Here is a 23,526-nt window from a genome sequence, read left to right as displayed (position 1 = left end):
CATCCCCCATCTCCGATCTGAAATGGATACGTTTCATTCCATCATCTCAGGGATTCCCTCATCTCATTTCACTCCATGTGTAGACCAGGCCTCTATTCACAGCACTTTCTAATTCTAAGTGCTTTAGAATTTTGCTGTCACTCAGAGGCAGCTCATCACCATTTCCCATAAATATACAATCAAATAAATATGTTTTAAATTTCATGTAATGGAATAAATATGCATTATAATCCATAAATATATAATACTAGTTGGCCCTGCCCAGAACATTTGCACCCTAGTTCTTCATCTCTCACCCCTCCCCAGATAATCCAGCTCCCTGCCCTGCCTCCCCACCCTTTCTTAAGCCATCCCCTGCCATCCGGGATGGCAGCGGAGGTGGTGAAACCTTCCCCACTCCCCCCCCACAACTCTCTCTCTCTCCCCCCATCCCTCAGCCTCCCCCATCCTCTTCCCTTCCTAGGGAGAGAGAGTCTAGGTCATGGTGGCCTTGGTGAGCTCCTACCGCTGGCCTCCATTGTGTCACCCTGCCAAGTCTCGTGAGGAGAGTGGCCGAGACAGGGCTTCCCTTCTGGCTTGCATGGGCAGCCCTTGGTGCACTCTTCTGCCCTGGCCGTCCTGCTCGTGAGGAGACTCAGCAGGGTGATGGAGGCTGTTGATCAAAATATCTTCTTCTTTCTTCCTTATTGACACAACACCTCTCCTCCTCAGCCCTCCCTTCTCCTCCTCCTCAGCAGCTGCCACTCCGAATGCCACTCAGCCCTACTCCGTGCCTTCTTTCTCCTCTGGACAACTCTCACAAGATGTGCTACGTACCATGGGATGTGCGACATACGTCCTAAGGCTTTTAAATATATAGATAGATTTCAAAGGAAAATGGCATTACACCTGCATACACATAATGCTTGAACAGAGTATATGTGTGAAAAATGTAATGTGTGTTGAGTCAGATCACACAGCTGATTCCTAGACTCTCAGATGATATTGATCAGATGATACTGATAATGAGCAATAAAATAGTTTCCTTTCCCTAAACCATCATGAATTTGGCACCACTTTGGCAAATCTAGCTTTAATGGCTAGCTTTAATGGCTAGAAGAAACATATCTTCTCCACCCAGCAAAAGTTTAATCTGCAATCTCATGGGCCAATTACTCATCCTTTTTAGAAAAGTGCCCAAATGAGTATCTCTGAGTGTGCTATGTAATGGACCATACAATAAATAACGAGCTAGGTCTTCAATTTTGATTGAACCACAAATGCATATTCAGTGGTCCTGTGGGGATACCCAGTACTCTTCTGTTTGTTACTGCAAAAATGTCCATCAACTCAACAAAGAAAAAAGCTCTTAGCTTACACAGCTAATATTTGTATCTGTAACTTAATTTCAAAAGTTTCAGGTGTGGAGAAAATGTAAAGGAATTGAGAACTTTAAAAAAGTCTCTAAAGACACATGTATTCACCCAAGCTTTTAAACTAGAATTGTGGTTTTAAATTGTTTTAAGGTTTTAATATCTGTTTTGATTCGTTTTATGTTTCTGTAAATCACCCAGAGATTGAAGTTGGGCAGTGTACAAAATAATATAATATAAAAAATAAACAAACAATACTGCTAGATGGGCTTGTAATACTAGGAGCTGTATATGACTGTAACTAACTATCACTCTTGTATTTCTAGAGCCAGGGTAGTATTAGTGGCAAGGGTGTTGGACTTGACTGTGGAGACCTGGGTTCAAATACCCACTCAAGTTGTGAAACTCACTGTTTGAACTTGGACCAGTCACACCATCTCAGCCTAACTGATCTACCCTCACATTGTTGGGAAGATACAGGATGGAGGAACAACAATATATGCTGCCCTGAGTTCCTTCAGCGTGCTATACATGAATAAATAATATATCTTGCTTTGGTGGCAACTTAATTCTTCATTAGCAGCTTGGAGTGATAGACTATTCTGCTGCAGTAATTTGTAAATTCTGATGTTTAACTATGCATTTTTGTACAACATTTTTCTCCATTTGTTTGATGGAACAGGGCATTTTCATTGGCTGGACCTATAAATATATAAGACTACTAGAAAGAAGACTGTGCTCCAGAATTTAGAATTAGTTCTGCTTAAAGTTCATTTTTGTATCTACTACCAAAAAATGGATGTTTATCCTCTATAATAAAACGCTTGGTGTCCGTCCGTGGACGGACACCAAGCGTGTGTCCGTGCCTCCCTGGACTGTTCTGAGCATGCGCAGAGCGCATGCGCAGAACAGAGCAAGGGAGACACGACCACCGGCACCCGGTGGCCATCTTGGGCGGCCAGAAGCGGCCGCCCCGAAAAAACGAAGCCTGCAGGCGGCAGTGGACGGCGAGTGGAGGAGGCGGTGGGGGAAAGCCAGGCAAGCGGAGGAGGCGGCGGCGGGCCCGGCCAGAGCCGCCGACTCACCCGGAGAAGGCGGCGGGCCTGGCAGGGGAAGGCCAGGGAAGACGGGGGCGGCGGCCCGGCGAGGCGAGTGGCTGCCCCGAAGAAGCGAAGCCTGCAGGAGGCGGTGGACGGCGAGTGGAGGAGGCGGCGGGGGAAGGCCAGGCGAGCGGAGAAGGCGGCGGCGGGCCCAGCCAGAGCCGCGGACTCACCCGGAGAAGGCGGCGGGCCCGGCAGTGGAAGGCCAGGGAAAACGGCGGCGGGGGCCTGGCGAGGCGGCGGGGCCGGCTGGGAGAGGGTGAGGGCGGGGGCAGGGGCTACGGGGAAGGCAGAGACGGCAGCGGGAGGCAGCAGAACTCTCCCCTACTAGCGCCCGTTATTACAACGGGCTAGAAAACACTAGTTCTTCTATAATTTCACACTTCGATTAAAATAATCTTTATTTTGCATTCTCATTGTTTTCTTTTGTACCTCCTTAAAGAGGTACAAGCCAGTGGCAGCTGGTGGTTCCTGGAACTGGAGTGGGGGCACTAGGCAGGGCAGGCGATGTGTGGAGCCACAGGTAGTGAAAGGTGGAGCCCATTGTGGACAGCTGCAGAGGTGGAGCCAGGACTAGGCCGGTGCCTTAGCAATAACTGCCAAAGGTTAGATTTGTAGCTAATGAGTGGGATCAAAATACAAACACGCACACACAAGCACACAAATATCAACTGCTCATCAACATTAGTTGCTTTATAGGGTTTAACAGGACTGCAGTAGTGTGTAGGTTTGTATTGAACAGGTCAAGATCAAAACACAAACGCATACATAAACAGAAAAAGAACGGTACATGCCACAAGTGAAGCACAGACCAGCTACAAAATGCTGCTTCTGTGGAGAGTAAATGCATTCCGTAGTCACAAGGGCAGCTCTGTCTGCCTAATTATTTAAAAAATGAATACCACTACAAATAAATAACAACAAGAAAGAACTCTGAGCCAGAGTGGTACAGTGGTTCAGACTGGGGAAATCCAAGTTCAAATCTCCATTCAGCCATGAAACTCACTGGGTGACTCTGGGACAGTCACTTATCTCTCAGCACCTTTCTCATAGGGCTGTTGGGAGGATAAATGTAACCATGTGCACCACTCTAGGCTTCTTAAAGGAAGCACAGGCTATACATGTAAATGTAAATAAATTTATATAAGACAAAGTTAAAACAGAGACCGGCTACAAAAGCAGAGAACAAATGCATTCTGCAAGGTCCGCTCTACCTGCCTATTTAAAAAATGCATACACAAATAATAGAAAAATCACAGGTTTTTCAATTATGTTTGCTGCAGCTATGAACCATCTCTTGTAACTTAGAAGACACCATGGGAAGCAAAGATGCACGGGGACACCCTCTCCCTACTCCATGCCTGCTGAACAACTGGGTGCCACTCTCTGTCCAACTTGGGTGTTTTAGCTTGGTTGTCTATCCTAGCAAGCAACAGATGTGTTTTTTAAAATAGAGATCACTTCCTTAAACCTTGCCCAATGAACCATAACCCCCAGTCAACATATTAATGTTACAGATACTGGCCACAATCCAGAGAAAAACCTTTCTGCATAGCTTTCTGCATAGCAAATGCATTTTTAAAATTATTTTCCTTCCAAAAGAACCCATTCCTTCTCTACACCATACTCTCATGGAAAGCTACTTCTGCAATTATTTGAAAAGCAGTTTGGACTCTGAAATCCATGCACGTGCCCTAAAAGCAGAGGCGCTCTAACCCCTGGACCTGATAATTTATTTTACGAGAATTTAAACTTGGTTACTTTGTGATTCCGAAGCTTGGCTATTTCACAATCTATTTTCAAGGTCTCCTGCCTGTCCCTTTTGTTTTGCAAACTGCATCAAACTTGATTTGGATTTGTGTGCATGCATGGGTGAAACTGCATAACTTCACCTCCAAGCCTGGGCGGAGCAACAGTATGTATGTGAAACATGTGAAGCTAAGCACTAGGAAAGAGAAGGTCAAATGTTAAATGAAATAAAATGTGACAATGACTCAGATACATCTAAAGGAAACCAGTGGACGAAACTAGTAACCACTTAGGCTCAAGTGCTAGACTTGATGGCAGCAGATCCATATGCCTGTATCTGTCCCAATCACACAGAAAGAAGGGGGTGAAAATGCAAGTGAAGAGCACTTGCCTCGCCATAGCCCCTCTTCCTAAGTTGTATACCGCAGTCTGGGGGTGCTTCTGGACACAAAACTCTCCCTGGTTTCCCAGGTTGAGGCAGAGGCCAGAGGTGCCTTTTATCAGCTTCAGCTGATATGCCAACTGTGTCCATTTCTTGAGATAAATGACCTCAGAACAGTAGTACATCTGCTGGTCACCTCCAGACTTGACTAATGCAATGTGCTCTATGTGGGGCTGCCTTTGTACATAGTCTGGAAACTGCAGTTAGTCCAGAATGCGGTGGCCAGATTGGTCTTTGAGTCATCTCGGAGAGACCATATAACTCCTATCTTAAAACATCTACACTGGCTGCCGGTAAGTTTCCGGGCAGAGTACAAGGTTTTGGTTATAACCTATAAAGCCCTAAACAGCTTGGGCCCTGGGTATTTAAGAGAACGTCTTATTTGCTATGAACCACACCTCCCATTGAGATCAGCTGGAGAGGTTTGTCTGCAGTTGCCACCGAGGCTTTGGAACACACTTCCTGCTGAAATAAGAGTCTCCCTATCTCTTACAACTTTTAAAAGGGCAGTCAAGATGCATTTGTTCACCCAAGGCTATTAATTAGATACTATTTTAATTGTGTTTTAATAGTTTTAACTTTTTAATTTTAATTGTTGAAATGTTTTAATCTTTTATTGGCTGTTTTTATTGTTTGTAAACCACCCAGAGAACTTGCGTTTTGGACGGTATAGAAATGTATTAAATAAATAAATAAATAAGTGTTTTTTCCCCAGCAGAGCTCATTTCTGGTACCAGAACCCAGATGAAGAGAAAAGCATAGGAGAAGAAAGACTATGGGGAGGTAAGCCATGGTTGGGCAGAAAGCTTAGCCCTTTGCTGCTACAACTGAAGCCCTGACCCTCTTTCTATATGTATGGAGCACATCTGAGTTTAAGCACACAGAATAACCATCATCAAGTCTAGCTGGCACCAACTTCACTGGATATGACTGCTTACCAATGTATATTTGGAGCACGCTCTTCAGTTAGCCTTGAATATTTACTTTACATTGTTTATTAGTACTTATTAGGAAAGATCAACAATATTTAACCAGGTACATTTTAAAAGTATCTATACCTGATTGGAAAAAGACTTGGGCAATTGCAGTGCGGCACAGAGGACATGGAGTGCTGATGGGGTTATCTTTGGCAAGTGTGCGTAAGCAGGGTTCACAGAAGATGTGGTGGCAGGGATAGCACATGTAAGGATTAAAATAAACATCCAGGCACACTGCACATAGGAAGCTCTCTTTATCTCTTCTGGGTTCGTGCTCCTCTTCTGTATTCAGGTCATCATTCATAGTCTACAAGTGGGAAAACAGGAAAACACAAAGCTGTACTAAAAATGATTTCAGTCAGTTCATAAGAGATGTAATACATTTGTATAACATTATCAAAGTGAATAAGAACATTATGCTCCAAGCTTAATGTAGAATTCTTTCAGCAAGATAATCCTCATGTGAAAATAATATTTTTGAAGTGGTGTAAAGAATTCTTGGTGGGGCTTGGGTGAGAAAGCGAAATGTTTCTGCAATGGCTGAAAAATAACATAATTAAATTTGCCTATCTTTCTACTTAGGGCAAGCTTTGTTATCCCTTGTGGTAAGCATGTATTATGGACCATGTTATACAAATTATTCAAAGAATTTGAACCTAGAGGTATGCGTGAATCAAGGCGGGTGAGCGAACAGATGCTTCCACCTTATACAGAGTAAGCTAATTGGTCCATCTAGTGCAGTATCATCTATATCAATGTTTCTCAACGATTTTGGAGTCATGGACCGGTACATTCCTTGTACGCAGTTTCCCAGACCAGCAGTTAGTAAAGGGATTGCCCCAACTTGCCGCCACCCCCTACCCCCAGTGATGTCATGTGCAAAGGGAGAGGGGCCCAGGGTCCACAGAGCCCAGGTGAGCTCTCCAGAGCTCATGTCTAGGCAGGCAGCCCTCGCTGCTGGATAATGTTCATTTCGCTTCTTCGAAATGAACATTATCCAGCAGCGAGGGCTGCCTGGAAATGAGCTTCTGAGAGCAATCGACGCAGCCCCCGCTGGCCCAAGATTGTTTTTTTGCGGGGGTGATTTTTATTAGTGATGCCTCATGGACTGGTACCCAGCCTCATGGACCGGCACCGGTCTGCGGACCAGCGGTTGAGAAACACTGCTCTATATTGACTGACAATAGCTCTCTAGGGTTTCAGACAGGGTCTTTTCCAGTTTTACCCGGATTGAATTTGGGACCTTCTACATGTATAGCATGTGCTCTCTCACTGAACTGTGGCTCTTCCTTGAGTGCTTGACTTCGCTGTATCAGATTACCCCTCCCCGCTTCCCGCCCCTCCCCCAAAGCACTGAGTTACAGGGGAGTATATGGCAGCAGTGTAGAGTTGATCAGGCTTTGAGGAACCCCCTTGGTTGTCTAGATACAGCCATGGACCTTATGTTGTCTACTCCAGATTAGGTGGCAGAAATGGCAATACAGATTTATTTCAATCTTTTAAGAGCTGCAGATACAGCATTTCCATATAATGCTTAGGGGATGGTTATTATTATACTTCTCCCATATCTTATTTTTCCTAAGTGCTAACGAGTTAACAATACTAGTTGATTCTTACCTGCAAGTCTGTCTTATATGAAGACAGATATTTATATTTATATTTATTTATTACATTTCTATATTGCCCCATCCAAAGGCTCTGGGCAGTGCACAGAAAGTAAAGAACAAAAACAAACACCATTTAAAACTAATTGCTTAAAACAATATAAAAACAAATTTAAGACCATCCAGAGCCATTTAAAACCAATTAAAAATACTTAAGAACAATTTAAAAACCTTGGAAGGCCAGGCCAAACAGGTAAGTCTTTATATTAAGCTAGCAGAAAAGAATCAAGTGAAGGAGGTTTGTATGAAGTAGAAACCTACTTCACATTTCTCTTGAGCAGGAATTAAGCAAATCTAACATATCAGAGCAGTGCGGAAAATTACAGATCAACCACATGAGGACAAAAGTCAGAAAGAAAAACCACTATAGAGCTAGAAAAACCAAAATATTGTCTGAACCTTGCAGGCATCTACTCCTGATGATTCCTTCTCCCTACCTGCTCACTAGTTACCCTGCTATCTGTACACAGGTTGTCAACTGTCTTAAAGAAAAATCATCTTGCTTTTTAAAGTATTAACGCTTGGCTTTTGAGGGAAACCTTTATGCATTTGTTCATGGACTTTTGGCCATATTTTAAAAATAAAATTAAGGGAAGAAAAGTTAAAGCTTTCTTGGAATTCATATGTACAATAGGTAAGCTATGCTTTAATCAGTTTTGTTTTTCTTTTTGTATTTCCTCCCCATCTCACAACCATGTATTTATTTGTATCCTGTCTTTCCTTCAAGGAGATCAGAGATGCACTTTAGCCTAACAACTCTGAGAGGTAGATTAGACTGAGAGATAGAATGAATTGCCTAATGTTACCCAGCAAGCTTTATAGCTCAGTGGTGGTGTGTATGTGTAATTTGGTTTTCCCATATCCACACCTGAATATGGCAAACCCCAGCTTTCATTTTAAAAAGCAGGATTCTAGATCTCATGATTGCAGAGACATATTGCAATGCCTGTTGAAGGCTCTGAGACCAGAGAAAGTCTGGAAGTGGCTTTTTAAAAATGCTTCATGGTTGTCCGAAGTCCACCCCTAGATCCTTACTCTCTCCTCCAATAGATTCTGTGCATCTCACTCCTCTTTCTTTCTTTCTTGCATTCTTTTGCTTATGCCCAATTAATTCATTTCTGACAAATCATTTCTGATTAGTTCCTTTGCTCAGATGACCTAAACCTGTCTACTGTACTGTGTTGATTGTGAATTTATCATTGCAGATGGCAGAAGTTTTGTTTTTGGCATGTAAGAAATTACTTGTGGTCCTGAACTCTTCAAAGTGAATGATTCAGTTCTGTGAGCCATATGATGTGAGTGATGATTGCTCCTAATCAAACATGTATTGCTTCTACTGCAGGGAAGATATATAAAGTAGACAGGGACAAGCTGAAGGAGTGGGTCAATTAATTATATAATGGGATATATGCCCCCCCACACTTAAAACAGTTGCAGCATTTAGAGCACAATCCTATCATGCTTTCCCCAAAAGCTTTCAGAGTTTTCTAAACTGGTGAAAAGTATTTTTCAATGGTGATTAGCCCTTCATCTGATCTCACACTCTTCCAGCTCATGAAAGCAACTACAGGCGCTGGCTGACATCCTGACTGATGCTGTGCTTGCGCAGAATGTTGTGCTAGCGCAAAGCTATTTCACTACAGCTGGAGATTGCATTCCAGGTTATTGTTGTGCTAGTGCAAGCATGTTTATGCTTGTACAGCAGGTGTGGATCCTGTGGCATGCCTCAAATATTCTAAAGGGAATTTTGCACACTCGCATGATTTCAAAAATCCCCAAGATGTCACTCAGCTACATAATTTTTGCATTAATGCAACTCTGTTGTGCAAGCGCAGCGTTACTCAGGAACAGCCACTGTTTCTATCAAGGGGCTGATTCAGGGGCTGAGGCACTCCTGCAGCATGCAAAGTTACAAGAGTGGCATGGTTCATGTAGTAACTGCAGAAACGCACAGCAAAAAGAAACAAGCAGTTCTAAGGAAATCAGAAGGGGATTAAACTGGACCAGAAGAAATAAGGCTTCAACATCTTTTATTAGCTGAAGAGGTGAACTTTTTTTCTAATTAGGTCAGGAGGTCCTTTGAGGCTTCTGTGCCCTCAGGCTTGATATTTAATGCTGTACTTTATTGTTTTAGAGTTCTGGCAAATTAATGCTTCAACTTCATAGATCACCCCTAGTCAAAGAGGTCAAAGTTTCCATATTTGTATTACGTTAATAATTCACTTGCACTTTCCTCCCTATCTGGCTTCTCACTAAAATACAAAATAGAAGTCAAAAACATCAAGGAGAACAAAGTAGGTTAAGAAGCTCTTTGGAGCTATGAATTGCAAAGAGCCGTGTCCTCCTCTCAGGCTTCTCTGCTTCAGCTTGGGAGAGATAAATTGCTCACGGGGAAAACAACAAAAAGAGTATCTTCTTCAGCACAACATTTACATTTAAAGTGAGTGCTGTCTATTTATGGTACTTAGACAAATGATCCACAGGCACGGGGAACATAAAAGGATGGAATGCTAAGGCACTATTCGTTATAAATGAATGGAGCTATGGCAGGACAGTGGCTAAGGGTCAAACTACGTTATGATGGCCCTGACAGGATTTAAGTCAGGTTTTCAGAGCTCAATAACAGCCATGGGAGACGATAATCCAGATTGGGACCATGAGGGGAAGGGGCTTTAACCCTTTGCCTGCCACAGTTCCAGTCTAAATAAGCCCCTCTGATTATGGCTATTGTTTGGCATCAATGACAGCTTTCTATGAGGAATAAAAAGCCCAGAATACTGTGGTTTCAGGGCAATGTGTCAGGGAGAAATGCAGGCCACTTGATTCTTGTTGCCAGGTAATTTTTTGATAAATGGAACAGAACTACAGAATAAGCCTCAGGAATTCATCACTGGAGAATTTGGGAAACTCACATGGGAGTTTGGGGAAACTTGCAGGGTGGAGACAGCAATATGCCTTGTTGTGTGAAAGTGATGGAACGTCCAAATTTAGGAACAGGGCGTGGAAAAATAATGCCTCAAATATTTTACTGGTTTGTTTGGGAAACAATTCATATTAGCTCCAAGTTGAAACAAGCCAAGGGGAGTCTGCCCGTCACCAATGATGTGGGATGGGAAATCTTCCATGAACTCTCTGCTGTTATAATACAATGGAAGTGAGCAAGGCATCCTTGAGGAGAGACCCAAGTAGACTTCTACTGTTAGAAAAAGTATAACTCATCCCCAACCTCACTTCCAATTTTCTGTAACTCCAAGGCAGAAAAATAACTCCATTTCATCTGTAGACACTGAAATTTGCATGAATGCGGTTTGTTTACATACCTTTGCTGCGGTGTGAAAGTGTTTACTGCGGTTGCAGTAGTGCAACAATTTATTTTATTGCTTCCTTGCATGCACACAAACAACTTTAGAGCATGCTATGATTGTTCACAGTTAACTTCCTCTGTTTTTTAAATCGGCCTGTCCTAGGCTAAAGCAAAGCAATATCTATCACACTGTCTGCCTTCCACATAGGGGTACTTTAACAGATTTATTCTGTTTGGTAAGTGAGGCTTACCAAAACAAAATCTGAGAAGCCCTGTGCTAAATACTCTAAAACCTATTTCTGAAAGCACTGGCATGGCCTGAAAGAGCTTTTCTGACAGAGCTTGCACTACTCACAGTATTATGCTGCTGACAGTTTCATTATAATGAATGGGAAAGACGCTTCCTACAGCAATTTGAAGATAGGGCTGTCTGAGTATTTAGCAACATTTCTTATGACATTCAGCACCATCAAAATTATTAAATGCAGAATCACTTGAATACTCTTTGTTATACAGTTTCACTAATCCCTCCAGATCACTCTGTGTCCTAATTGGGATGTCACTTATTAGAATATACTTCTAAAGTGGCAACTGATACTTATTTTTTTATCATCACTGTTTGAAAGATTACATTTTTCAAACTAGAAACCTCTGGGAATGAAGCTCTCAATGAAGCTGTTGGCAATCACCCAGGGGAGTAGATTTTTTTCTATTAAAGGAAGCAAATTAACATGATAAATTCAAGAATAGGCCATTTAAACGACCTTCCCAAAGTACTTACAGATACCTGCATGTTCAACAATTCACAAATAGTGGGTGAAGAAGCACTAGGAATTTGTGGGTATTTTGCAGGCAGGTGCTAGGCTACTGGCAGTGGTTATTATTAGGCCATTTGTTCAAAGAGACAAAATGAATAAGTGGGTCCTGAAAAAAGACAAAATCCAAGATGACAGTTTTGGGCCAAACAGGAAAGTCTGGGGAAAATGAAGGGCCACACATCTCTATGTCTCTGCCTGTCCAGATAAGGAAAAAGTGCAGTGTTTTACTCCCCTTTTGGAACTCCCTCCAAATTCCTTGACATTTGAAATACAAAGGCTATGTCAAACCTTTAGAAAGATGAGAAGAGTACTGAGATGCCTAGATGCTCTCTCCCCTTCATGCCACTTGAAGTTCTAGTTGAACAATAAAGATAGAAATACAAGTGGGACCTGCAACAAAATGCTGCAGTATTTCCCAAGCTCCAAAGAGGAGTGCTAGTATTTAGAGCTCCAACTAGCTTGGACTAGGAGCCTTGCAGTGATGTTCATTCAGGCTTTGGAGTAGCAGAGGAGCTTCAGGAGCACAAAAAGGAAAACTGACAGTTTTATTTCTCATCTTATTGAGGCTTCCCCCTATTGTGCTAAAAGGTTAATTTTAGGACTGGCTACTAGCAGATGATTCTGGAGAAGAGAAGGGGTCCCACAGCATGGTCTAAGGGCACGCAATACAGCAACCTTACTGATGCTAAGAAGGTCTTGGTATGGTCAGTGACTGGATAAAAGACCCATGTACAGCACTGTCTGGATGGCCCACCCATGCCCCACACCAACCTCAGAAGCAACAGCAGCATGGAGGGAGTGGATGAGCAGCAGGGAGGCTTGGATGTGGTCAGCGCCTCTCCGAGGACTGCCACATTGGGCCAAGAGAGCGTGAGTGGTTTGGGCATTTGGACTGTGGTGCACCTTCAAGTGGGGCAGCTGGCACTAGGGGAGCGCACGGAGCCGGTTCTGTGCTCATCTGGGAGGCGGGGGGGGCTCCTTTAAGGCACGGGGAGGGTGTCCTTACCTCCCCTGCCGCACTTCCCCCCCAGCGCTGCGTGGGCCACTTCCAGTATTACGCTGACCAAGGCGGCAAGAGGGTATACAGCTGCCTCATACCAGCTCTTTTTGAAGCAGTGCCAGAGGGGGAAGCACGGCGCGGGAGGTAAGGACCCCCTCACTGTGCCTTAAAGGAGCCCTCACCCTCGCCCCCACGTTCAAACTAGCTCAAACACTGGTTCGTGCACATCACTAGCCAGAGACTGCAGATGATGTCAGCCTGATGATGTGACTGGCCATGGCTAGTGCTGAGCAAGTGGGGGAGGTTGGGTTGCAGAGAGGGGGTTGGGGGAAGAGTGGGGAAGGAGTGACAAGCAGGGGTGTAGGGACTATGGAGCAAGGGGGGCAGTGCGCACAAGTGAAACCTTGGAGAAGCTGCTGCCAGTCAGTGTAGACAATATTGTGCTAGAGGGACCAATGTATAAGGCAGCTTCCTAAGAGGGAAAACCTTCCTCGTAAAAAGAAGCCCTGTATACTATAGAGAGGGGAGTTTGAAACAAGTTTTTAACTTCACTTCACCATCTCTTGCTTCTAGGATATTTACTACAGGCTTGAGAGGGCCAGCTCCTTCTTTGCTTCTGTCTTAATTTTCCTTGTTTTTAAACAACAAACAAACAAACAAACAAAAACCCCACAAGTGACACTCTGGCTTAAGAGCTTTCAGCTTTAGGTCATAAGTGTATAGTCCTGGAAGATCACAGGGACATTTTGTTTCAATTTACAAGCATATCTACTTGTATGCACTTAGTTCCCCATGTTTATAGAAACCACTACTTTATTTTGGGGTGGATGATTTGAATCCAATAGGCACTCAATCATCTGAGTTTTCTATTAGAAGATATAAAGTCAAGTCTCAGAAGAAGTGCTCTTCTTCAGAGCATCAGCTTGCAACAGGAGCCAAACCATGATCGAGAGGGCAAGGGGAAAGGAATACAATTTTCCTTCTCATTCCCTCAAGGTCTTCCACTTCCTTATGATATATCGCTAGAAGGGCAGTTTTGGGGCTGACTACCAATGGCGCTGGGAAACTGGTGAATGAGAAAGAAAAAATATGTCTTCTTTTCCTTTATTGCCTTACTTTTGAAACTTCTTTTTATAGTGCTGGACAGGGAGGGGTGTTTTTATCTTCATGGCACATGTTCCCCAACTCCAATTCTCACTAAAATCACCAAGTTGTTAAGGGGTTCAGCAGAAGGCCAGCACCCCCACTCCTCCTGCTTTTCTCTATTTTCCTCTAAAAAGCGGGGTGGGGAAGCCAATGATCCTGGCTCAAGGTCTCTGAACATTCTATCAGTAAGGTCCTGGGAGATCAAAGGGCCATGGTTATGTTTTTAAAAAACTATATGGATATGGATATAACAAATATTTATATACCATTTTTATTAAAATCATTTTTCTTTTAGCATAGATACATATATTCTTCTGCATATTTAGGGTATATGAAGAAAACAATACCTAATTTTTGGGTGGTCCAGTTTTGTGTCCAAACTAATAGACATTCAACTACCTGAGTTTGCCATTAGACTGAATGATAAGAATAATGACAAAAATGATGGCACAAATTTAACAGGTACCCAACTAACTGAGCAAAGGGCACCTTTTCAAGTGGTGGCTCTCCTATACTTAGCAAGGGGATAGTAACTTTGCTTATTCAGTCCTGCTTAGCATCTTTCCAGTGACTATTGCTGGTCTCCCTTGTGTTTTTCTTATCAGACTGTGAGCCCCTTTGGGATAGGGATTCCCCCCCCCCTTCATTCTTTCCCTCATTTTACAACATTTCTTCTGCTAAGTAAACTGCTTTGTGAACTTTTGTCAAAAAGTGTTGTAATGAAGCTACACTTTCTCATCTTTACAATGCAACTTTTGATGGAATGGGGGAACGCACATACTCTGGGCTTCTTATAATAATGTCAAAAGCATTTCAAGGTTTTGTTGAAAAGCATACTATATGTCTGAACACACAACCTTAACACACTGAACACACAACCTTAAGCAATTGGATGCTTCTTTCCCAAACCCAATCCTAAAAAAATCCATAGAACTTTATCTGTGAAGCCAGCATAATATACTAAACTATACAAAATCCTTACTGCTTACATGCAATGGAAGTTAAGGTGAGATCACCTTAACTTGAAATTTACATGCTGAGGCGAGTCTCACGATCAATGAGACTCGCCGTAAGGGGGTTTGCAGGGAAAGAGGTCTTAGCTTAGCCCGCTCTCCCCACAGACGATCGAAAGGGAAGCCCTGCTGGCTCTCTCACGGAGCTGGTGGAGGCTGCAGGGATCGGAGGCTGCATGGCCCACAGAAATTCCAGGGTACACTGCCCAAGCATGTGGGGCATGCTGGAGAGACCCCCGAGCTTGGGAGATTGCCTGCATCCCCCCTGGCCGGGGGTCTCATCATATGTTGCCACGGTGCAGCAATACATGACCAACAAAATGGGGTTAGTGGAACGCTCGCTCCGCTAACCACATTAAGGGGAGGGATATTCAAATGGTTCCCGCTTTGGGGAAACCGGGCTTGCATGCGAGGCCAGTGGTTCCCACGATCCATGGAAATCTGGGGCTAAGCTCCCTTAGCCTGCTTTCCACGGATCATGAGAACACCCTCGCTGTTTCGAAATGAGAAACTTCTAAGCATCTTAACTCTCATCTGAAAGCAAAGCTATTTGATATTTATTTATCATCCTGTCATGGAAATATTTATTAAAAATAACAAAATGTTTCTAAGAAGATGGCTGAAAGTGTGCTGCTTCATTTGACAGCTGTGCATAAATAGCACATTGTGGAACAATGCACCCACAATTCTGATTACATTCACCATACATCAATAGTATTAAAGAACAATGGATATAATAATTTTGGATTGGCAGACATCACAATGGGCTCTTTTGTGCCAACCACAACTGCTGATCCAAGAAAACAAGCCTCTGTTACTGAACTATTAGATAGAATGGCAAAGGAGTCGGAAAGAAGAGGATGGAATCAGAGATGTATTTGGGTAACCTTTTCACTGTCTTGCAGACACAATGGACTGATTCAGAAGGTTAAAGTCTGGTTCTGCATGACATCCCTGAGGCTCTGGAACATTTGTTCCCCCCTCTCCAAACCCACCCACACAAACGTCCTAGGAATTTGACTTTCAGTTTAGGTTAGAAAGACACCAAGAGCAGCTGTGATGTCTAAAATGACTGATTTTGGTTTATTCTAACCAACTTGCTTAAAACAAGCCTAGATTCAGCAGCGGCTGGTGGGCCCTGCTCCAGGTGGAGTGGTGAGGGTGGGATAATATAACTTTTAAGAGTGGCAAATGTACCTGCCACCAACTCCCAGCATCCTATACAGCCCAGTGGAAGCAGGCCCAGCATCCCATGAGGACGGTACTCAACGACTGACTTGTAATTTTCTCCTCTTTAATTCTGTTTCCACAACACTTACTCTTGATACATATGACCTTTCTTCTGGTATTTCCCCCTGCCATGTGATTCTACACCTACCCTTTTCTAATCACCTTCACTTACCTCTATTCTACTTTTAAATATTTGATCTCACCTCTCTACCTTTTTACTTTTGCTACAATTTCCTTTTACCATATGTACATCTCCCCATTTCTGCCATTTGTATCCTCTTCAACCACTCATCTACTTCCATTTCCAATGTTCCAGCCTTTCCCGAATCAGCTCATTCCTCTTACTATGAAAATGCTATGCAAAACAATTGAAATTAACTGGTTAACTGTTTAATTAATTTTTAGGGGCAAGGGTCACTTGCCTCCAACAATTCCTCAAATCTCCTTCTGCAGCTCTTACTAGGTGCAGTGGTGCAACATTGGTAGGAGAATGGGTCGATTCTGAAGGTCCCTGGGATGCAGTACTGGTTTCTGATGAGACCTCTGCTCCCCTTTCTTATTTCCTTAACCACCACTTCAAGTACTGTGCAGGGCAGGGCTGCACATGGGCTTTTATCCAGCACCACCATATTAATAGGAACAGATTATTTGTGATTACGTAAGTCGTTTGTTCTAAATATGATCATTTAGAACAGCAAAGTTGCTCAAAGAAGCACTGTTGACGTTTGTGTAAATGTGCTAATAGGACACTTGTGAGGATGACAATTCAGACTCACTTTGAAGAGTATACAGATGGTCTTAACACTTAATTATTTAAATTCTCAACTGAGCAAAAGCGAGGAGTGTTTAACATTAGTTACATGTACTGCAGAATAATTTCAATGCTACATATAAATCTGCTATTAATATATTTTCCATTTACTAAGAGTTTTATCCATTTTTGCAATCTTAGCTTTGTAAGACTAGCAAAGGAAAGAAATTTCACTGTGGCAGAATTGAAGGCTTGCTCAAAAAGGACATTATGAAGATACTAGAAAGTGTCAGAAAACTGGTAACGTTATCAATAGCCTGACAATTCAAAGTGCTTATGCAACATTTTATACGCACAAGGTTAAGAGAAGCCCACAGGAACAACTTGATAATCCTGTTTCTGATGGATGTTCTTTTTTAAAAAACTATAATACTCTTTGTGCATTCTAACTTAGAAGAAATATTTTTTAAAAATTTAGGCTGCAATCCTGCTGCATCATAATCAATGGGGATTTTACTATTGGACAGCACCCTTAATTTACTAGTACATTATCGATTTCAAATCTTCACAAATAAGAAAAAATAAGATGGCCATGCACTAAAACCAGAAGTTATTTCAGACAACAAAGCCCTTACTCATTTTAAATTAGTTGTCTTTATAGATTCAGTAGTGAAACTATTTCAAAATGTAGAAATAAACCATCAGAAAAACCCAAAACAATCTTATGCATACAACTGCAGCTTTAATTGTGGCAAATGGACATAGATCACTCAGCTCACCTGCAGCTAATAAGGCAGGTCACCCAATGATAAACAGGGTAGGGGAAGAATCCTACTCAAGTTTTGGAGCTGTGCACGCTGCTGTTTGCTCCTCGTGTGCAAGGTTGTTGTTTTTAAGGTTGGAGGTACTAACAGTAATTGCTTAAGTGGCAGCTGGGCTCCGTCACACCCAGCAGCTCTTTACTGAGGTAGGAGGAAAAGACCTCGCATCCAGTTGTCGTTTAAGAGACACGATCACTATTGGCACCTCTGACCTTGTTTTTACTTGCACATGAGCAGAAAACAGGTGCACAAACAGCTCCGGAACTTAGGTAGGATGCTTCTCCTACCCTCTTTATCATCATGTGAACTGCCCTAATGTGTGACAGTGGTTCACAGAGTCCTCTTTTGAAATACTGTAATGACTGAGAGTTGTTTAACTACTTTGATTGTGTAATTACTAATTAGCAAAATTCTGCCCAGTCCTGGTGATCATTTTGAGGTGGTGATGCCACCTCCAATTGATGAGGGTTGTTTTGGTCTTGCTATTGCCTTGATAGGGGTTAATAATAATACAAACACAGAGAATATAAGAATTGTGTTGAAGATATGTGACGGATCACAATCTCAACAGATGTTGGAGGATTTATAAGACTATTTTATTCTGGACCTGCAGAACTACAACACAAGCCACCAGACACTGATGGAAGATGTCGATGGATGTCCCACCTTTGTGGTTTGATCTAACAGCAAAAACAGAGTAGTAGTTAAACACCAGGCAGGCCAGTTTCATGCAGATTTCTGCATGCTAGTACTTGATTGCTCCTCTGGCCTCACCTACCACCACAGCCCTCTCACCTCAGAGTTCTCTACACCCTCAACTGAGCCGTGCTGCTGATCCTCCTTCTCTATCCCATTGCTTTCATCCCCTCACCCCTCTTGGTTGCTCCTCCATTCCGTTGCTCAATCCCCCTCATCCCTCTTGGTAGTGGCTGCAGCCTTGCCAGTGCTGATTGGCCAAGCTGCAGCCCCCTAACCCCAGAGACCTCCCCACCCTCACCCCACTCCTGCTCTTCCCTGCAGGAGTAGCAGCAGCAGTTGACTGGGCCCGGGAATGTCTGCTTATTCCCCTCACGATGCGGACAGGCTCAGGCCTGTCCTTCTGGCAATGGTTTCTGTAGCTCTGAGCAGCAGCAACGTTTGACTGGGCCCTTCCCTGCTGTCACCATGGCCACTCAATCCCCTCAGGTTGCTGACAGGCTCAGGCCTGTCCCTCACCCTTCCTTCTTTCTCTCTGCCCCTCCATTATTTCTCTCTCTCCTTCACTCGCTCTTTCCTTCTCTCTCCCCCTCTCTCTCCCTTCCAGAGTTAATAGATCTTGTTCATCTTGTTTCCTCATCTAATTCATACAGTGGCAGCCTCCTTATCTTGAAGGGGCTCTTTCCTCCCTCACAACCCCTCTCTTTGCAGACCCCTCTCCTCCTCCTCCTCTTCATCTTCTTCCCTTTACAATATTCCCATCAGTAGCACCTGCATGCCAACTGACCGTAACCATCACAGGATCCTCTTCCCTATCTGCATATGGAATTCCTACTGCCCAATCACCACAGTGCTCCTGCTCTATTACCTCCAATTGGTAAAGCACTGTGTGGGCGGGGCTTGCCATGCACCATTTGTCACAGACCACCTAAGCCTTTCATATATATACTAGCTGACCAGGCGCAGAGCATCTGTACCCCTAGTTCTCCTTAACTCTTCCCCCTTTCAGCCTCTTCTTCCCCTTCTAGCTCTACCTTACTCTTCCTCCATTTCAGGGCTCAGCCAGTTCTCTTCCCATCCCTTCAGCCAGTCTCCCTCGTTGCCCTCTCTGCTGGCTGCTCTTATCCTTCTCGCGAGGAAGCCAGAAGCCCCGTTTTCATAACCGGCTTGGCCGCTCACAATGGCACCTCCTCCTCCACCACCTCCGTGTTGCTCCCCCTGCCAGCTCTCGTCCTCCTCACCAGGAGCCTGGCAGCCCGTTTTTGATGGCTGCTCAGCAGCTTGCAGTGGCGCCGCCACCTTCTCCTCGACCTCCCCCGCCTCCATCTCCTCACCAGCTCTCATCCTCCTTGCGAGGAGGCCAGCAGCCCCATTTTCGATGCATGCTCAGCCATCCTCAGAAGTTTCCAATGGTGCCGCTTCCTCCTCCTTGGCAGCTCTCTCTCCCATCTCCTGATAGGGCCCCCGCATCCTCCTCCTCCTCCTCCTCACCCCACCACCGCCACGCATCCGGCAGACCATACTCCTCCTGAGGGCGATTGGGCTTTGCCCGCCACCCGTCTTTCTCTTCAGGGCGGCGGGACTTCGCCCACCACCCGTGCTCCTTCTCAGGTTGCCGGTGCGTGGCTGGAACTCTTACACGTTTCCCCCTCTGTCAGCCAATTGCCTCCTTTCTGCCACATCCCCACACATCCCATCCTGGAGAATTAATTATATAGATAGATGTGGGAGGCTTTCTGGTTGCTTTTTCTGCAATTGAGAATATGGAATGTCAAGAGATTTGCCAGGCTCCAGTCTTCAAGATGGCTGTGAAACCCTCCTTTTCTGCGAGCCTTATATTAAACCATTTTATCATCTGTTGGTTTTTAACTGTTGCTGAAAATTTTTAATCCTTATGTTTTACTATGTTGTTTCAATTTCTGTTAGGATGTTTTAGTTGTACAGTATTTTACTGTGGCATGCTTGCTTTTGTAAGCTACCTTGCGAAGCATTTGTACTTAAAAGATGGGGTTAAAATATTTTAAATAAAACAAACAAACAAGAATGAGTCATCAATTGTTGCAAATGTTTCAAGTAGTTGAAAGTGCTGCTGACAGACATCTGCTTTGTCCTTTCGTCTTTGCAATACTGGGTATTACAACATCTACATGAAACCAATGGGTGAAGTAATCCAGAAATATGGCCTGAGATATCACTATGCTAACAATACCCAACTATCTTCCTAGGATTCAATGAAAATGAAAAAAATAATGGAAACCCTGAATCATTGTTTGACAGCTATGAAGGACTGGTATGAATGGGGTTGGATACGACTTTCAGCATACATGCAGGGTGAAAGTCAGCAAGGAACGACTGTGGGGAGACATGATAGAGGTCTATAAAAATCATGCATGGTGTGGAGAAAGTGGATGGAGATAAATTTTTCTGCCTCTCACATAATGCTAGAACCAGGAGTCATCCCATGAAATTGATTGCCGGGAAATTTAGGACCAGCAAACGGAAGTATTTTTTCACACTACGCATAATCAATGTGTGGAATTCTCTGCCACAAGATGTGGTGAAAGCCAACAACCTGAAAGGCTATAAGGGGTTTGGATAACTTCATGGAGGAGAGGTCTATCAACGGCTACTAGTCGGAGGGCTATAGGCCACCTCCAGCCTCAAAGGCATGATGCCTCTGAGTACCTGTTGCAGGGGAGTAAGCAGGAGAGAGGGCATGCCCTCAACTCCAGCCTGTAGGCTTCCAGTGGCATCTGCTGGGCCACTGTGTGAAACAGGATGCTGAACTAGATGGGCCTTGGGCCTGATCCAGCAGGGCTGTTCTTATGACTTGATTTGGAGCATCTAGTTGGAGGTCCTACTTACAATGGGGATTAGGGGTATTTTTTTAATCAGCTTCAGTTGGTATGCCAGCTACAGCCATTGATAAATTCGATCTGATCCCAGTTAGCAATGCCCTGATCACTTCTAGACCACAGTCCCATGTAGCAACATGGTCTACATGAGACTGCTTCTCAAGTGTCTGGGAACTGCTGGTATCTGGCTACAAGCTGGCTCAGCACACTGGAAGCACAGCACCCACGTTCTGATTGATTTGGGCCTAAGTACTTAAAGGACCAACTTCTCCTATATTTTTTTCCTTGTATGCTACGTTCATCATCTGAGGCCTTGCTCTTGGTGCCTTTGGAAGTATGGCAGGCATTTATCAGGAGCACTGCATATTCAGAAGTGGTGCCAACATTTTGGGGCACCGATGGAAGCTGGAGAGACCTCCATACTGTCCTCCTTTAGGTACCAAGTGAAGACAGGGCTCTTCAGTCTTGCTTAGGTATAGCAGCTGCTGCTTTTGTTAATATTTATTTATTGTATTTATTCAATTTCTATACCACCCTTCCAAAAATGGCTCAGGGTGGTTTACACAGAGAAATAATAAATAAATAAGATGGATCCCTGTCCCCAAAGGGCTCACAATCTAAAAAGAAACATAAGATATACTTTTTTTTTTTGGGGGTACACACCAGCAACAGTCACTGGAGGTACTCTGTGCTGGGGGTGGATAGGGGTGGATTCACAATGTTACTATGATGGAAATGTTATTTTCTTGTTTTAGCGGGCTGTATAGTTGCTGTTCTGCTGATCAGGTATTTTTGCTGCTGTATTTGCTAATTTTCTGTTTTAATATTGTTTTAAACATAGGTTATTCGCTATTCTGTATCTATTGAGAAAAGCTGAACACTGTCAAGTTGTTGGTGCTAAGGCTAACAAATAGCTTTTCCAAAGAGGGCAAGGACCTCCACAGCTTGATAAAAATAATTGCTCTGTAACACACCTTTAAAATGGATGTTATAGTCGGTTTCTTATCCCTTATAATAATATGATTTAGCTATTATTTTTGGCTACAAAAAGCCCAATGAGCTTGATTTCCTCCAAAGGCTAGAACACTTACTAAATGAAATCAACTAATAAAAAGCTAGTTTTTAATCAGAATAATGCTAGCTTTTAAATTCTAACATATTTTTCTTATGGAGCTTTTCAACAGTAATAGTAATAAAATAATTATTTTTATGGCTAACATGAAAAACCTTCTAGAATGAAACCCATATAGCTGAATCCACAATCAGTTCAGTTAATACTTTGGATTTAAGCAGTCTTGTTTCCACTTGAATCAGTTGCAGACGTCCAGACTAAAAGTGTGCTCTCAGAATATGCTTTTCATTGCATTTTTTGGGAGGGAGGTGATTATTAGTGATTATGTTCCCTTCCTTGGCAGCTGCCTGTGCCTCCTAAAAATATGTTCCTGAAGACTGCAGTCCCAGGGACTTATTTTCCGGAAGTAAAGTGACTGCAGAAAGAAGGGGACATAGTTGAAAATCACCTCTTCTTCCCTTGTGTTTTGAAAAGTGAATAGTTAGTAAGGAAAAGAAATGTTTCCATATTCTTATTAAGACTGGAATTCTATACTTGGATGTGAACAAAGTTGGACCTACTTTAGTGTTAACATGCAAAGGATCAAGATGTACATATCTGTTATTTTCTGTGTCTTCTGTGGAGGAGATGGAAAATCAAAGATCTACATAATTTCCTTTGAATGCTCCTGTTTGCCACAATTAGCCAAGCCCAAGAACCTATGGGCATGTCCAAGGAAAAACCAAGGCTAGCTTGCATTAAACCAATGGCTCAATTGGCCCTACCAGCCATTCCTTGTATATTGTGTTTCTTATCCCGTTTTGGCACTTCATGCCATACAGTGGACCGGGTCTCACGATCAGGGAGACCCCGTTTTAACGGGTGAGCGGGAAGAGCGGGCTAAGCCCGCTCTCCCTGCTCACGAGCAAGCAGGGAGCCCTGGGCAGTTGGATTGGCCGCCCACACAATGGCCGACTGTGAGACGGAACTGGTGGGGGCTGGGGAGCTTGGGGGCCGCGCGGCCTCAGGAAGCCCCAGTATGCCCTGCACAAGCGCGCAGGGCATACTGGGGAGACCCCTGAGCCAGGAGGCTGCTTTTAAGCCTCCCGGCCGGGGGTCTACTCACAAGTAGCTGCGGCGCAGAGCCGCGCAGCAGCTACTCATGAGCAGATAGCCCAGGTTTGCGGGGAACTCGCTCTGCAAACCCGGGCTAAGGGGTGGGCTACAAGAGTGGGTTAGCCGCTCCAGAACCACCGGGCTCGGCTGCGAGCCCAGTGGTTCTTACAATCACAAAAATCGGGCTAGGATTTTCCTAACCCGATTTTTGTGATCGTAAGAATAGCCCCAGTGTATTCTCATCAATAATAATAATAATGATAATAATAATAATAGGCTACTGGAACATCTGCAAAAAATACAAGTTACCTGTAGCCAAGAATTGGTGGGACCATAAAATTGAAAAAGTTGAAGAAAATGAAGATGTAAAAATATTATGGGACTTCCGACTACAAACAGACAAACATCTGCCACACAATACACCAGATATCACTGTAGTCA

At 43.7% G+C, this 23,526-nt stretch overlaps 1 protein-coding gene across 1 annotated transcript in view; it reads right to left on the bottom strand.

Moving 5' to 3' along the window:
• The window catches only part of RNF180 (ring finger protein 180), a 97,724-nt gene that overhangs the window by 27,426 nt on the left and 46,772 nt on the right, over positions 1–23,526 (bottom strand). The window contains 1 exon segment of the mRNA XM_053300388.1: positions 5,702–5,927. Coding sequence (XP_053156363.1) covers positions 5,702–5,927 — 226 coding nt within the window.

The sequence above is a fragment of the Hemicordylus capensis genome, chromosome 2 (assembly GCF_027244095.1).
Source record: "Hemicordylus capensis ecotype Gifberg chromosome 2, rHemCap1.1.pri, whole genome shotgun sequence".
NCBI lineage: Eukaryota > Metazoa > Chordata > Lepidosauria > Squamata > Cordylidae > Hemicordylus > Hemicordylus capensis.
Note: the sequence above shows the minus strand (reverse complement) of the source record. Positions and strands in the feature narration are given on the sequence as shown.